The following is a 16,720-nucleotide window of genomic DNA, read 5'->3' on the forward strand; positions in this document are numbered from 1 at the left end:
ACCGACAGAACAGCTGTCACCTGGCTCTGCCGCCTAACCACCTGCTTACCAAAGCTTTGACCTTGAATCCCACTTCTCTAACTTGAGCACTAACATCTCTCAAAGGGCCGTGGTGATGATCAGACTACAGGGATGGTACAAAGGCTCTTGGAAGGAACAGAGTGCAAACAACCTCATTTAAAGGCTGAGGTCAGGACGGGTGTCGGGCACAGCGATTAAGATGCTGTTTAGGATGTCTGTGTCCCTTATCAGAGGGCCTGGGTTCGAGTCCTGCCTCTGCTCCTCATTCCAGCTCCCTGTTAGCGCGGACCCTGGGGAGACAGCGGTGATAGCTCAAGTTATTTGGGTCCCTGCAAACCACGTGGGAGATTTAGATTGAATTCTGGGCTGGCTCCAGCCTTGTGTGTTGCAAGCATTTAGGGATGCAGCCAGTGCATAGAAAGTCTCTCTCTCTCTCTCTCTCTCTCTCTCTCTCTCTCTCTCTTTCAAATAAATGAAAAGTTTTTGTTTTTTTTTTAAGGGTGAGGTTGAGGATCAGGGTAAACAAACATTGACTGACTGTTAAAAGGGTACACCTGCCAGGGTGTCTCCATCTGAGCCACACCAAGCATGTTCTGATGGGGACCGCATGGTGTCCACAGAAGCCAGATTACCAGGATTCTACTAAGCATTTGACCCAACTTTTCTATCAGCTCATAGCCACTCTCCAGCACCGGGTGCTAAAGAGAACCAGGCAGTAAAGATGTGCACACCTCGCTGACTGCGAACAGTCGGACAGCAAACACCACGCAGCAGACATGGTCTCCATAGCAACCACTGAACCCTGCCACTGTAGCACAGCCACAGTCAATATGTACATACGTGGTGTGGCCCAGTCAGCCAATGCCCATTTATCTAATAAAAACCTCCCTTTTAAAATCACAGGGTGTTGTCAGCCGTCCTTGGCAATTTTTGCAACAGCAGAACAAGTCAGATGGGCACAAAACAATGATCAGGGCTGTAAGAAATATTGATGCCAGGGGAGAAGACTGCCCACAGCTGACTTGTCTGACATGGATCAAACCTAATATAAGGCCACCATCCCAAGTGGCGAACCTGGGGACGTCCCAGTGTGGCCATACTCTTTCCCCTTCCAAGTACAAGTGCACCAGGATGAGCAAAGCCCCTTTCAAACTGGTAAACATTTGTAGAATTCCCAATGGCGGCGTTCTAATCTCTTTTAAACACAATCTCAATTAAACATTCTTCATTTAAACCACTCTTGAAAGACCCAGCGGTCAAAGGAGAGGGACAGCTTTGTGACACGGCCACGGCTTCCCCAGCAGAGAAGGGGAATCTTGAAGTTTGGGCTGCACATCAACCAGGGCTCACTTCAAGGTCAGATACACACTGCAGGATCAGCTGAGCGGTGAAGGAAGTGCAACTGCCCCCTCAGCTGTATTCTTAGCCCTGAGCCCACAGCACAGACAGAGAAGGGCCCAGAAAGGAAGAAGCACCGTTAAATATAACAGCTCATCTGCAGATCTGTAGCTTTCATCAGCAGCGCGGAGCCACCCGGCCCCCTCTGCACCTCTGCCTCGCCTCTGGGCCATTCATAAAAGTTTCCTAACTTAACAGAACGGCCTTTTGTTGAATGTCAAAGGAGGGACAGAAAGTTACAAGAGTCGGAAGATACACTGCAAAGGCCAGGAGAGAAAAAGCCAGGAGGAAGCAGACCATCAGAGGGATGAGTCACAAAGGCGAGAGACAAGAAGCCCTCTCTGCACAAGGCTGGGCTGTCTTCCAGAACACATGACTCCCCGAGACCAGGATCCCCACCCCCAAACCTCCAACCCACCACCATCGCACAGATCGCCATTTTTCTTCTTTCTCTGCAAGAATAACATTCCAGAAATAGCTGAATTTCCAAGAGGTCCCCATCAAAACAATGTGGCCTTTGCCTCCAGGCGGTGCCCACCAGCTGGAGCCTTCCCAGGTCCCTGGCATCCACTTCTTCACCCACACAGACCAGCTGGGAGCTTAGGAATGGGGCTCAGGTCACAAGGGGAGGCTGTCGGCACAGGTTGGTGCTGGGCGTTTTAACTTGAGCAAAATCTTTAGCTGGTGACAGTGACAACAAACTGCTCACAGGGTGGGAAGAACCTTTTAAGACAAGGGATTGTGTCTGAACCTGATTACAGGCTATGTGTCCCTAATCTGAAAATCCAAAAGGCTCTAAGCCCCAAAACCTTTTGCGTGACGACATGATGTCACATATGGAAAATTCCACACCTGACCTCACGTGATGAGCCACATTGACAACACAGGTGAACTAAAGAAAACATATAAAACATTACTTCTCGGCTATCTGTACAAGGAGAACTTCAAAAAACTCATGGGAAAATACAGTTAACAAGATAAATCTACACTACTGCAAAAGTTCTTGAAATCCAGGCTTGGTGGATTCATAATATGAGTTTCCCATAGAGTTTTTGAAAACGCCTTTGTATACCGTGTAAATTAGATATCAATGATTCTCATTCTAGACTCAGGGCCCCTCCCCAAGATCTCTCATTATGTAAGTATGCCAAAATCCAAAATCATCTGAAATCCTAAACACTTCCAGTCCCAAGCATTTGAGCTAAGGGACCCTCAACTTGGAGTATCATTCATTTTACTCGCTCCTGACTAAGACTTCATGGCGGGCTGGCACCGTGGCTCACTTGGCTAATCCTCCATCTGTGGTGCCAGGACCCCAGGTTCTAGTCCTGGTGGGGCACTGGATTCTGTCCCAGTTGCTCCTCTTCCAGTCCAGCTCTCTGCTGTGGCCCAGGAGTGCAGTGGAGGATGGCCCAGGTCCTTGGGCCCTGCACCCGCATGGGAGACCAGAAAAGTACCTGGCCCCTGGCTTCGGATTGGCGCAGAGTGCAGGTGGCAGCGGCCATTGTGGGGTGAATCAACAGAAAAAGGAAGACCTTTCTCTCTGTCTCCCTCTCTCTCTCACTGTCCACTCTGCCTGTCAAAAAAAAAAAAGACTCCATGCAGGCAAGGCAAGGAGGCTACTTTCTCGGTTTTGTCTGGATTTGCTAATTGGTCTTTGAACTTGAAAAGGGAATTCCAGGCAGTCACTGAGCAACCTAAGGTTACCTGAGAACAGTACGTTGTTTAAGGTTTCATTTATAGCCTTGTTGGAAGACTCTAGAAACAGAAAGATCAAGGGAGGCTGGATTTCCCAAAGAACAGTCTTGGGAGACTCGGTGAGAAACAGATACCAAAGGGGGCATGGGTTGCATGGTCCAGTATTTTGACCTCTCTCCTTGGATGTTCACAATGAACAATCACTTATTAAAGGCAATGAGGGGATGGGGCCAGCACTGTGGCGCAGCAGGTTAAAGCCCTGACCTTCCATATGGGCCAGGTTCAAGTCCCAGCTGCTCCACTTCCAATCCAGCTCTCTGCTATGGCCTGGGAAGGCAGTGGAGGATGGCCCAAGTCCTTGGGCCCCTGCACCCGCATGGGAGACTCAGAAGAAGCTCCTGGATCCTGACTTCAGATCAGCTCAGCTCTGGCCATTACGGTACTTTGCAGGGTGAACCAGCAGATGGAAGATATCTCTCTCTCTCTCTCTCTCTCTCTCTCTCTCTCTCTGGCTCTACCTCTCTCTAACTCTTTTTCAAATAAACAAAATAAATCTTAAATAAATAAAATAAGGGAAATGAGAGGTCCTGGCTTTATTAATTAGTTTAAAAGCCTGATGAATTTTATTAAATTTAGTACATTTCGAATGTATTTATCAGGGAACTTTTTTTTTTTTTAAGAACAGCTTACTTGAAAATGTTGAGTTTGGCCACAGAGGCCAAACTCAAGGCAGTTTAGCTTCCACACTGCAATTGTGAGCAGTGCAAACAGAGAAGGGACAGGGCCCCAGTGTTGGGATTAAAAGGAATTCTCCATGTAAGAATAACCAGAGACCTCTTCCCCAAAGGGGTTACATTTCCCCCAAAGAGGCAAATAGGCCAAGCATGGAGATTAAGAGCAAGAGACAACACACACTCCACCCTCACCCAGCACACTGAACCAACCACCCATCCTGCCCCATGCACAAAGATCTCCTTTGCTCCCTATGGCCCCTGAAATTCTGCCCAAATTCCAAGGTGCAGTTCCAAGGTCACCTGCTTTTAGGATCACTTCATACCACAACTGTGAAGGTGCTTCCAGAAGTTTGTGGGAAATGGAATATCAAGATGTTTTTGGTGCAAAAAATAAAAATAAAAAGAAGTTTAAAATCCATACAAGGGGCCTTCAAAAGTTCGTGCAGAAAACAGACTCCTTGGTGCCCAGTCTACTGGGTACTCTTACGAATGAAATGATCCAACCACCGGTTTTAAGATTTAGAATACACAAAAGGCAGAAAGGGAGGAGAGAGAATGGCATGGAAGAAGTGGAGGGACTCTTTTTCCCCTTGCTCTCTGCTCAGAAGCCTGCCACACCAAGCCTCTGACCCAACTTCAGAGAGGGGTGAGAACTGGCCCATGCCTGCTGTCTACAAATAACCATGGACATGGTTGGGCTCCAGCAGAGCTAACTAGCACCAGGGAAGTCACTGAGAGAAGCAGGAGGCACTGCCCAGAGAAGAGAAGATAAACTGAGGGTTTCATGTATCTGCAGAGTGAGCCTATGGAGGAGACTGGCCACCTGCTGGTCCAGGGGGCACTAGGGAGTCTGAAAGCCTTGACATTGAGCCATGTGACTTGGGAGAGCCCAGCCTGGTACATCAGGAGGAACAAAAGCAACCAGAAGTGATTGAATGAAAGAGGGGGCAGACGTGTGTTTAGCAAAGTAATGTATCACATAGTGTGTTTTCATGGCAATATGGCCACTTGTTCTTGGGCCCTCGTTAACCAGGGGGGCGTCCAAGACCCAGCTCTGCACCCTGATCCCTTCTCTGCGCTCCTCAAGTAGCTCCATCCAGCACCATGACACTGAGTACCCTTCTATGCACACTAACACCTCTTGAACTTGGACTTCCAGCCCAGGCTTCTCCCTTGAGCTACAAACTTGCTTAGCTGACATCTCAGTCATAACAAATACTGACATCCACTCCTCCCCCAAACACCCTGTTCCTCCTCCAGTCTCCTCTAGTGCAGTCCAAGATCCCATTACATACCAGCTGCACAAGCCCCAAGCCTAGAAATCATCTCCATCACTCTTTCCCTAAGCCCTTACATCTAACCCATCTACAAATCCTATCACTAGCCCCAGCTCCTCCTCCACTCCATTTCCACAGTTAAGGCACCGCCTGCCTCCTACAATTCTTGCAAGGATTAAATGCAGTGCTCTTAGAAGAATGTCTGGCACCTACATGAGCTGTTTGCACCATCATCATCATCTTCATCATCCCCAGCCTGGACCATTTTCCACTCTTGCATCTCTCCCCAAAATCACTCTCAACAGAACAGTGAAAACGAGCTTTCCAACCCAAGTTAAAATCATGCCACTCTCTTAGCCCCTTTCTCTGGTATCCCTTCTGTCTTGAGTACCATGGCCATTGAGGACCTAGTGACCCAACCCTCCAGTCCCCTTCCTGCAGCTAATGCAACCAGACACACCAAACTCTTCCTTGCCTTCGGCCTTGGCAAAGACCTTCTAGAATTTTCTTCCATGGTCCTTTCCATGACTGGTCCCTCCCCATCAGTGTGGAAGGAGGGGACCTCCATAAGCCCCCGCCATCCTCCCCAGCAAGGATTTTCTGCTCCAACCGGTGAGCACTTCCTGGATCATTCATGGGCTGCGTGCTACTGGTTGTGCCCAAGATGGCTGAGCTCCACAAGGCAGGCACCTGATTTTCCTCTGTGTACCTGCTTTCTGGAACGGGGCCTCGTCCACAGGATGGACCTCACTGTGACCTCTTCAAAAATGAAAAGGTCTCTCTTGAAAGGTAAGTTCCTCATCGCCAGCAGGATGGATGCATGGTAGACCTACCGCAGAGGGCTCTACTGCTACACGCGGTGGGGAGCAGATGACCACCAGGCCCTGTATGGGGGGCAGTGACTGCTCAGTCAGCAGGCTTTACCCCTGCCACCCCTCTCTCAGGAGCCAGAGGCCAACACCCACAGCCTCAGGCCCTGGAGGCATCCATCTCTTTTCCCGGAACAGTACAGATGCTTTCTCTGCCCTGGGAAAAGTCTAGGGATGAAGTTCACGTGCTTCAGAAGCAAAGATTCTGAACGCCAAGATTCACATGGTTCAGAAGCAGGCTGGGACCAGCATTCCACATGAACTCCTGGGTCCTGGTATCAGACAAGATACCTGAAGGATCGAGAGACCATCCTTTGGGGGCCAATGCTGTGGCATAGCAGGTTAAGCCTTTGCCTGTGGTGCCGCCTTCCCATATGGGCATATGTTCAAGTCCTGGTTGCTCGACTTCCAATCCAGCTCCCTGCTAATGTGCTGGGGGAAAGCAGTGGAAGATGCCCTAGGTGTTTGGGCCCCTGCACCCATGTGGAGACCCAGAAAAAGCTCCTGGCTCCTGGCTTTGGATTGGCCCAGCTCTGGCCATTGCAGCCATTTGGAGAGTGAACCAGTGGATGGAAGACCTTTCTGTCTGTAACTATGCCTCTCAAATAAATAAATCTTAAAAGCAAACAAAAAAAAAAAAAAAGAAGGAAAGACCATCATTTGAACACCACATCCTATCCACTGTACTTCCTTCACCCACTGGGTCCGGGCATCCCACAAGTGCCTGTAAAATCAAGAACCATTACTTGGGGGAGAGATTATGGGTTGGCTCAGAAAGCCACAAAGATGGTAAATTATAAAATATGAACCCGTAAGTGCAGAGAGTCTCTTGTGTTTTCTACAGTCTGACCAAAAGCTGAGCCACAGAGGAGGAGGGAATCTGGCATCCCGGCCAAAATGGCAATGCCACCAAATGGATCCACAAGGGAAAATCTGCAATCAATCTGAAGACAGAGACCACTGGAGACCACCAAGGGCTCATGTCAGGGAAGGCTGACACTGGCAAGAGTTTTTTTTTTTCCTCCTTTTTAATCCATAGCACTGACTTAATGCTGCCCGCAACCTATTTACATACATGAGTTCATTCCTGCTTTTGCTGGAAATGGAAGAGAAAGGTAAGGAGGGGGCCAGCATTGTGGCACAGTTGGTTAAGCCACAGCTCGCAACACTGGCATCCCATGTCAGAGCACTGGTTCAACTCCTGGCTGCTCCGCTTCTGATCCAGCTCCCTGCTAATGTGCCTGGGAAAACAGTGGAAAATGGTCCAAGTGCTTGGTCTCCTGCCACCCAAGTGAGACACCTGGTTAGAGATCCTGGCTCCTGACTTCAGCCTGGCCCAGCCCTGGCTGTTGAGGCTATTTGGGGAGTGAATGAGCAGACAAAACAAATTATCTGTCTCCTCTCTTTCTCTACCTCTCCCTCTCTTTGCCTTTAGTATATGTGCTGCTGAAGCAAACACCATCTCTCTACCTTTAAACTTAAAAAAAAAAAAGGAAGGCAAGGAGTGGCCATCATCCCAGCTTCTGGTCCTTGCTCCAGCCCACAATTTGGCACAGCAGACATTGGCCCCTGTTTGTCCTCACCAAGAAATGAGGGACAGCTGGAGACTGGGGGTAGCAAAGGATGCTCTGGGGACAGAGTAGAGGCGGGCCCAATTATTCTCATTGTGAGTGGGAGTTAAGCACGGATTTCCCCTTTAAGAAGGAAAATGACACAGGAGTGTACACATGGTGGGCATCTAACATCTCCATTGAGAAAAGTCTGTCAACCTCTTAGTTCTTCTAAGGCAAGACAGGACTCTGCAGCAGAGATGGGGTATGGTACCTGCTGAAGACAAGTTCTGCCTGGACCCTGCCTCCATATGAAGCTCATGGGAACCAGGCCAAGCAGCAGGGCCAGGCCAAGGCTGGGCCCCTCCAGCCTCCAAACAGCCTGGTACCCGTGAATGGACCATTCTGCTCCACAGCAGGTGCACACAGAGGGGACAGGGGAGAATGCGTCTGCGCATTGGGATTTGGTATTTGCATCTTCTGGAAAGCTCAGAACAACAACCAAAAAAAAAAAAAATGCTGTAGTTCTGCAACTGCAAGGCACATGTTTTGCTTGAAACCTCTGGGTCTGCAGGGACGTGGGGATGGGGCTTGGTACACCCCTGCCCTGAGCCTGAGCTGCTGTCCAGATCTTAACAGTTTGAGAAGTCCCAGGTCTAGGAACCGGCTCCATGGTTCTGTGCCCCTGTTTGCTTATGCAGATGCCACCCCCGTGGGTCCTGTTTTCCATGCCCTAAGATTCTACTTTCTTAATAAAGGCAGAGAGAATCTTCTCCTCTTACAACAACAACAACAAAAATCCCTCAAGTGTTTCCCAGATCGTGCCAATCAAAGGTCTCCACGAGGAAAACGTGTGAGGCAGCAAAAGGAAAGAAAACCATTTCATCACCCAGGACCGTCCCTGGGACTGTATGGGGGGCACACCTGCTTTCTATGCATTCGGGAGCACCTGGGACAGACCAGGCCACTGAGAAACACATGTAAGCCACAGCAGGTCTGAATGACATCATAAACAGCAGAGAGCCGTCCGAGCACCTAGAAGGAAGTTGAGCTCTTACCCCTTGCTCTCTGCTCCCACTTGTCCTCACCTATGCCCACCTCATGCACTCTTCGGCAACCTTGAACTTGATGACACCCCAGGGGTCACCCCTCCAAGAGGCCTCCCTGCCCCACTGCGATCCCCCAAGACCCCATCACCCCGTCTTCTTGCTATAGTTTCCATCACTTGTCCCCCAAGCCCTTCATCGACAGTTTTGTCCAATAAAAATGAAAGCTCTCGTTCACTCTTAGGTCCTCAATGCCCCGATAGTGGAGACATCCAACAAATAGTTCCAAACGAGAGATCAGAAGGGAAGGAGATGGAGGATGGGAGAGGAGGGATGAGGAGAGATCCTGCCCCTAGAGATGGTGAAATTCCAGGATGAAGGGCAGGGTGGGAGGGTCGGGGGAGGTGGGGGAGGAGGTTTTGTGGAAGCAGGAGCAGGTGCATCGGGTAGGGTACCAAGGCCTGTGACAGCTCCACCTGAGGTTCACACAAAGGCAGGGGCTCTGTTTTAAAAGGAGGAGTGATACGATCAGGGTTGGATTCAATACAAGAAATGAATGACAAGGAAGCAAGAGAAGGTGCAGGCTAGCGAGCCCAGGGGCTGCCTGGGCAGCTCTGTAGCTGGGGACAGCAGCTAGGAGAATCTAAAGAATGCTAAAGGAATTTAGCCCTGGACGGAGCCAGTGCAACTATCATAGGAGCATGCATGCCCCTGGATATGGGGGGCACGGTCGGAGCCCCCGAGGGAAGCACCTCGTTCCAGGGTCACAGGGAGGCACCTGCTATTACACTTCTATGAGTGGAGAAGCCGTGCTTCCCAACGTCCATGTGACAGTCCTCAACCTCGCTCATTAACAATTGTAGGTGTGACCCTGTGAGTAACTTAGCAGGGAAAGGTAGAAAACCATGTGGTCTATCCAGGGATATGTCACTAAAAGAGCAAGGAACACATTCTTCCTCCCCTTCTGTCTCCACCCTAGTGTATGGATGAGATGGCTGGAGCTATGGCAACCTCTTAATCTATGACGACGAGGGCCAAACACAAGAGACAGCAAAGAAATGAACTAGAAAATGCCTGGCCTTCTGTCGATGGATCTGCCACTCCTCTCCCAGCCTGCTTGCTGCCAGACTTCTTTTAAAAGAAAGACAAAGGAACCACCCTATTTGCAACTCTCATGGGAAGATGATCTAGTACATGCATTGGGGTTCACGCTTAACCAGAACACCAGCCAACTGGTCTACCACGCCCCATGCATTGCTTTCCCCTGGCCTTGAGTTGCTACTGCTCACACAGGGAACATCCCCTCCTCTCCCCCCACCCCAGCCTGAATGTACTTACGTCCTGGGGGCTGGATCAAGTTCCACCTCCCACCAGAGATTTCCCATCCACTTCCTCCCTGGCCCCTGGCACTGTCCACCAGCTCCCACTCACCATCTGCCCTACACTGCCCTCAGAGTGGGTGATTCATCCCTCCATACTTGTGTGCTGACTCCTCAGGGATGCTCGGGATCACTCAAGGTCAAGGCCCATCACGTCCAGCTCCTGGTATTCCCTGGGCCAAGGAGAACGTCTGTCTGACCCAAGGTCACAATAAACACGCTTCGACCTCTGCCTACAGCCAGGTGGAGGAGGAGATGGCCAGAAGGTGTGTGAATGAATTTCTAAAAACAAGAAGGCATCTCAAACCACTTCCAGCAGCAAGAGGTGGCTTGGGGGGAAACAGCCGTGCTCTTCAAACCCCTATAAGCTCGGTGAGAGATTGAGATGTGGCACAGTGCTTGGAGGCTCCGTTCACACAGAAAACAACTTGAATGGTGACCCCCAGAGAGAAGCAAACCCCCTTGGGAAAACAAACTTCCAGTGACACAAGCCACCCGGCTCTCCCCTAACACACTTGCAACAGATTCTGCACACAGAGATGCTCAGAAACGAATATGATGGCTTCACAAGTACATTTCCAACAGTCTAGGGGCAAACACACACACACACACACACACGAGAAGGGATTTGCCACTAACAGTTCACTTGCCAAGGGGACTTTGGCAAAAACTGGACTTTATTTTTTGCCTTACTGTTTGCCACAGCGACTGTAAAACCCCATAGAGGGATGAAAGTATGGGCCTCTTAAAAACCCACAAAATCTCTTTTCTGTATAGGAATAAAAAATTTAAATATATATATATATAGAAAGGGCCAAGGAGGCCCAGCAGGGGGCGCTACTCCAAGCTGCCGCTGCACCACACCGCGACCCAGCAGGAGGCTGTCAGCACCGGTCATTTCCCACTTAGCATAAGCACAACTGGAAGCAAACCCAGCCTGCCTAGGGTGTGTCCAGATGTGCTCCACGTGTGGGAGCGGAGAAGGCGCGCCTGGAGGAGAAGGGACACTCTGGGGCCCTCCGCTCCCCCAGCCATGGAACGCCACCAGGCGGACAGGCAGCCCTCCTCGAAGCCAGGACACCTTCACCCAGGAAGATGGGCCAGGCCCACGAGGGCAAGTTGAGGGCTAAGAATTTTCCCCGTTTAAAATAGCGCTGGTCCCTCCCAGATCGGGGCTTGGAGCGCGAGCGGCAGCTACTCCCAACAGAGCGCCGGATTCTGTGCCGGCCCCGCGTGGCCAGATGCCACTCGGGGATGGCGCCTGTGGACACGGAGACCGGAGTCTCAGGGACAGCTCGCCCTCCTCGGGCTGAGTCGCCACTTGTGACCACCAGGTGTCAGTAGCGAGTACGGAGTAGGGCGAATCCCAGCCCCAGTCACTTCTTGCAGGGGAGGCTCGGGGTGCTGTCTGCAGCTTTGGGGACAGCGGTGTTACCATCACATTCTCAGGCACTCCTGGTAGTTCCATGCAATCTGCCCCAAATGCAACCTTCAGGATGGTTTCATTTATTTATTTCTAAAATTACCTTACTTATTTGAGAGAGAGAGTGAAAGAGTGAAAGAGTGAAAGAGAGAGAGAGAGAGAGAGAGATCTCATTTACTGGTTCACCTCCCCCAAATGCCTGCAATGACCAGAGCTGAGCCTGGGCCATAGCTGGGAGCCGGGAGCTCACTCCAGGTTTCCCGTGTTGGTGGCAGGAACCCAGTTCCTTGAGCCATCATCACATTAGCAGGAAGCTGGAGTTAGAAGCTGGAGCTGGGAACTGAACTCTGATATGAGATGCAGGTGTCTTAATGACTATCTCCACTGCTAGGCCAAAAGCCCACGCATTTAGGGTGATTTTCATTCTGTGTCTCTCCTAGGCTTGGATCAAAAATTCAGCAACGCTCATTTCACTGGGAGTGGGGTCTTTCTGCCTCCCCCCAACCCCGAACTCGGGAAGGAGGCATCGCAGAACAGGTGTTCTCTTCCTTGCCTGTGCTCCCCATATCTATTACCAAGCAAGCATTTTAGCAGTTCCTGGTTATACTGAGGTTCAAAGTACCTGGTTAGCAAAGTTCCAGAGACATCCTTGGGTGCCCCTGGGAGCAGAAAGCCCCAGGAGGACAAGTCCAGCAGAGAAACTGCAGGGGGCAAAGCCAGAGCCAAGGGCTGCGCCACTGCCTGCTTTGCTGTGCTGGGTATAAGCTGGTTCCTCTCCCTGGGTGTGGCACCTTCCACATAAATATTGCATCTATGAATAGCTGCAGTAATATTGCAAGCTGCACTTTATTGGCCTTTTAAATCTACGATGCTAGGGAAGCTTTGCATAGTTTCTTCCCTCTCTGGGCTAATGGCTTGGGCTTTGGAACGAAAGCCCGTGCTAACCCAGGCACACCCAGTTACCAACACAACACAGCCTCTGCCTTGGTCTCTCTGCCTGCAAAGACCCAGGGGCCCCTGCTCAGCACTCCTGTCCCACCGGGTGCTTGTGGGTGACCTGACAGGTGCTGTTGCCACCCACTGCCCCCTTCACTTAAAACCCGGATGAAGCCTGGTTTCTGCTATTACACATGAGGAGGACAAGGAGAAATTGAGTATCCCAGATGAAGGACTCCAGGCTCGGCTTAGTGTTTTACAAAGAGCTTCAAGTCGCCCCTTTTGCTCCAAGGAAACACTCAAAGACGGTGAAGCTAAGTGACGTCACTGAAGCCCAACCCAGGAGAAGGCAGGACCCAAAGCTGTTGGAGACGGCCCCATATGCAGGAGGAGGCACAAGCCGTGGGCAGACACAGGCAGTCACTGAATGACAGGCGCCTGCTGGAGCCAGCGTCCCCACATGGTCTGCAGGGGTCTAGCCAGCATGCTGCCTTTCTTCCCTACTCGTGATGGCCCCCGGGGTGATGGCCACGGCCTTTGCTTTCATCTTGGGTCACATTCCACCCCTCCCCCCGCAACAAGTCTCCAGGAAGCAGCATTTCCAGGGGTGAGAAGCCCGTGAGGGACACCCAGAAGGCAAGGGCACGGAGCAGAAGGCCCGCCTCACCGTTCGCCGACGACGAGAAACAGTGGTGGACGTTTCCTGATGAGGATGTGCTGCAGTTCTGCCAGAGGTCGGTGGAGTGTCCATTGCCCACGAGCCAATGCTAGAAAGAACCACACGGCCCCAAGTCAGCAGAGAGACGGCTGAGAGAGGCCCCAGCCACTGGGCCACCTGGCCAGCCCTGTCCCTGCCCTGTGAAGTTCATGTCCCAGAAAGCACACATCAGACGGAGGGGACAGCCAGGGTTGCATGAGTGAAAAGCGCGCACACACACACACAGACTCACACATACACATAGAAACTCTCTCTCTCACACACACACACAGAGCTACGCTCAAGCCATCCATAGGCTCCCTCAGCATCCAAGCTTTCTCTCCTCCCTTGTCTTCCTGGGTTATCACTCCCCAAAGCCACATCTCTCTGAACCCACCGATCTCCGTAAGAGAATTCTCATCCGACAAGATTATCATCAGGTGCAATTAAGAGCTGGCCAGTGATAACCCAGCTGCACCGAGTCCCATTCCTCTAACAGACCGGAACATCATGCTGACAATCTGCCTTACAGGAGTTAAGCTAAAGCCCCGGTCACAGAATTGCCTGAATTTTGTGCTCACCCTGGTGGTGGCCAAGAAAGGGACTCTAACACCAAGCTACTTTCACGGGTTCGTCACAAAACGGATGCCACGGAGTGACAGTGCCATGGACAAGGTCCAGGAGTCGCATCATGAAACTGACCTGGGGCTGTGAACGCTCTGGAATCGTTAACTTTCCAAATTCAATTCCTACGAGGGGGTTTTATGAAGCTAATCCACCCATCGGAGGAAGATTGATGGATACCAATATTCGAATTCCAACATAGTTGCCATCAAGAGTGGGAAAAATCTAAACCATTTGATCCCTTGAGGGCACGGGATCCTAGATCTACACTCAAGTTTATTGACCTTCCAGGCGTGCCTAGTCCAGCGCTCGCTTCCTTGCGCGCTCTCAGAGCGATCCAGAAGGGGGAAGATTGCGAAACCTCGCACAAACGCCCCCTGGACATCTAACACTTGACGGTTGTCTGTCTAAAAACACAGCCACCCAGTCCCGAAACCGAGAGAGCGCGCCCAGAGCTGGCGCGCCGGGCACTCACGCTGACGATGGTGGAGACGAAGAGCAGCACCAGTACGGCGACATGGAGCACGATGATCCCCAGCAACAACAGCAGCATCCTGGCGGCGAGTTCTGCTCGGCGGAGGTTCCTGCCTACCCGGGGGAGAGAGAGCGAGAGCTGTGCCCAAGCGAGGCCCGGGAGCAGGGCAGGGCGGGGCGGCCAGCAGGCTGCGCGGGCCGGGCGCGCCGGGGAGGAGCGCGCGGAGGGGAGGATCCTGGCGCTAGCGGAATGCCTGGGCCTGGCCCGGTGCCCGCCCACCCGGGCGAGCGCGCCCTCCTGGAGCCGCCCGGCGGCCAAGAGGGGGCAGCAGCCGATCGCGGGATCCCCGCCCCGCAGCCTGCGAAGGAGGCCAACCGGCGGTGCGCACGTCGAAATCGGCCCGCAGGAAGTTTTCCAGAATGCGGAGCAGAATCCCCTTCATCCGTCCCCTCTCCCCCCGGGCACCTCTCGGGGGACAGCCTGCCTTGGAGAAGCGAAAGGGACAGGCCCGCTTTCTCCCGAACCCCTGTGCAGACGGCGAAGTCTTCTGCGGGGTGGAGGCAGAGGTGCGGCGGGTGGGCACCTAGATTCCCGCCAGAGCTCTTGGGACACACACACACACACCGCCAGTGCCTGCGCTTGGCGGGGACAGTGTGGCTGGCTGCGACGCTGCTTTCCCAGACCCCGGTGCGCTCCGATTCCGTTAGTCTCCCGAGTTTCCACCCACTTCTGCCAGCGCCCTGGCCCCAGCTCGGCCTGGCATGGACACTGGCGACTCTGGAGAGACGGAGCAGAGCCGGGAGGAGGAGGGAAGTGGGGGGAGCGGTGAGTGTGGAAAGGAAAGAATGGCCCGGGAAGGCTGCCTGGACCCTGCGCTTCCCGCCCACCGTGCGTACCCCCCCTCCCCGGCGGCCCCTGGGGGAGGCGGGGAGCGCTGTGCTCCCAGGCTAGCCCCTCGCGCGTCCGCCAAGGGGGTCTAGCGTGCGCCCCAGGCATGCGCAGCCTAGGCGCGAACCTGGTCCAGCCTTGGCAACGGTCTAGGGGCTATAGAGGAGGCAGACGCCCAGCGGGGACGAGAGGTGGACCGGACCGCAAAGGGTTGAATCGGAGGAGGAGTCCAGCCCGAGAGAGCCGGCAGGCCATCCTCACAGGCAGGCGTGAGGTCCTGCGCTCTCCGTTTAGCCTCTGGGGAACTGCGGGTTAAGCGACCTGTTCGGAGCTATGCGCGACAGTAAAAGCGCAGCCTTATCTTTGGGAACAGAGGCTTGGGCCAGAGTAACTATTTCCAAAAGTCCGTTTAAAAAGTACTCAAGCCCAGGCCCTTGCTCCGTTTCTGTCCACGAGAAACTCTGGAAGGCACAGCAGCGGCAAGGAGAGAAGTTTTCTGGTGTCTTCCAGAGCCGATAAATGCAATCCGATGGCCCCTGGCGCAAGGGAGAAGGGCGCTCGGGCAAGTGGCCAGCAGCTGGGGGACTGGGGACCCGGGGCCCCCGGGGTGTCCGCCGCCAGGACTGCGTTCCGCGTGCGTCCCTGAGCGGGCGCCTCTCCAGCAAGGCTCCCTTGGACACCCAGAGCCTGCAGCCCCCACACCAGCAGCGCCAGCCTCGCCCTATAACAGCTTGCATCCCTGCGGGTGGGAACGATGGGGCAGGCGGGTGCCGGCGCTGCCGGGGACCTCGGCCCAAGCCCGCGCCCGCCCGGAGCTTCCCAGCCCCGCAGCGACGGAGGATGCGCATAGTTTTTCTCCTCCATCCCCTGTCCAAGTGCCCCACCAAGTTACTTACAGCCCCGAGGGAGTAGCTGTCCCCTGATCCTCGGAGGGGGGCTCGAGCTCAAACTCGGGTGCGTTCGCTGGGCGGCTGGTGTCCCCGAGGACAGCTGTGCGGCGGGGCTGCGCGCGCGCGAAGCCAGGGGCCAGTGGGAGGCTCCAGGCGTTCCCCTTTAACGGGAACACCGCCCTGTTTGCGTCGCCGCAGCAGGGTGTGTCCCTGGGTCGGCGTGCGCGCCAGGGCGGGACTCCGGCAGGAGAGGGGGCCGGAGGAGGGCGGGAGGGGGCGCGGGAGACGGTTGCCGGGCCTGGAAAAAGTCAGTGTCTGCAAAACCGCGGCGACTTGGACTCCGAAACTGGAAGCCGCTGAGCTTTCTCACCTCCCTCCCACCTCCCTCTGGCTCCGCCCAGCTCGGGGAAACTCGAGTGTAGACCGGGAATCTGGCCCCTCTGTGCCCACGTGGAAAAAAATAAAATAAAATGGAGCCATGCCAGACGGCGCCCCGAGGGTCCCCCAACGCCGACTGCCGCCACGCGGGGGCTGAGCCCGGATTCCTCTCCTCTCCGTCCCGCGACCTTAAGCGCAGGAAGAGGTTCCTGTTGCTCTGGGATCCTGGTGCACCTGGCCGGCCCCAAGCCCGTGCCTGCCGTCAGGGGCTGTGCCTAGCGTTCCGAACGTTCCAGGGACTCGGGCTAGCGGGCCCTGCCTGGATGGGAATGCGAGCAAGGCCAACCGCCTGCCGGACAGCGCGCCCTGGGGAGATACGGCCCCTCCTGGCCCAGGCAAAGCCGGGCTACGGCCGAGTAAGGTCCAGGCGAAGTCTG

At 53.7% G+C, this 16,720-nt stretch overlaps 1 protein-coding gene across 1 annotated transcript in view; it reads right to left on the reverse strand.

The window, feature by feature from the left end:
• The window catches only part of PMP22 (peripheral myelin protein 22), a 31,828-nt gene extending 15,778 nt beyond the window's left edge, over nucleotides 1-16,050 (reverse strand). Inside the window, exons 1-3 of the mRNA XM_062215988.1 lie at nucleotides 15,912-16,050; nucleotides 14,128-14,240; nucleotides 12,999-13,098 (exon numbers count right to left, since the gene is read on the reverse strand). Coding sequence (XP_062071972.1) covers nucleotides 12,999-13,098; nucleotides 14,128-14,205 — 178 coding nt within the window. The 5' untranslated portion in view covers nucleotides 14,206-14,240; nucleotides 15,912-16,050. The remainder of the gene's footprint in view (nucleotides 1-12,998; nucleotides 13,099-14,127; nucleotides 14,241-15,911) is intronic.
• Nucleotides 16,051-16,720: the final 670 nt, after the last annotated feature.

The sequence above is a fragment of the Lepus europaeus genome, chromosome 18 (genome assembly GCF_033115175.1).
Source record: "Lepus europaeus isolate LE1 chromosome 18, mLepTim1.pri, whole genome shotgun sequence".
Taxonomy (NCBI): domain Eukaryota; kingdom Metazoa; phylum Chordata; class Mammalia; order Lagomorpha; family Leporidae; genus Lepus; species Lepus europaeus.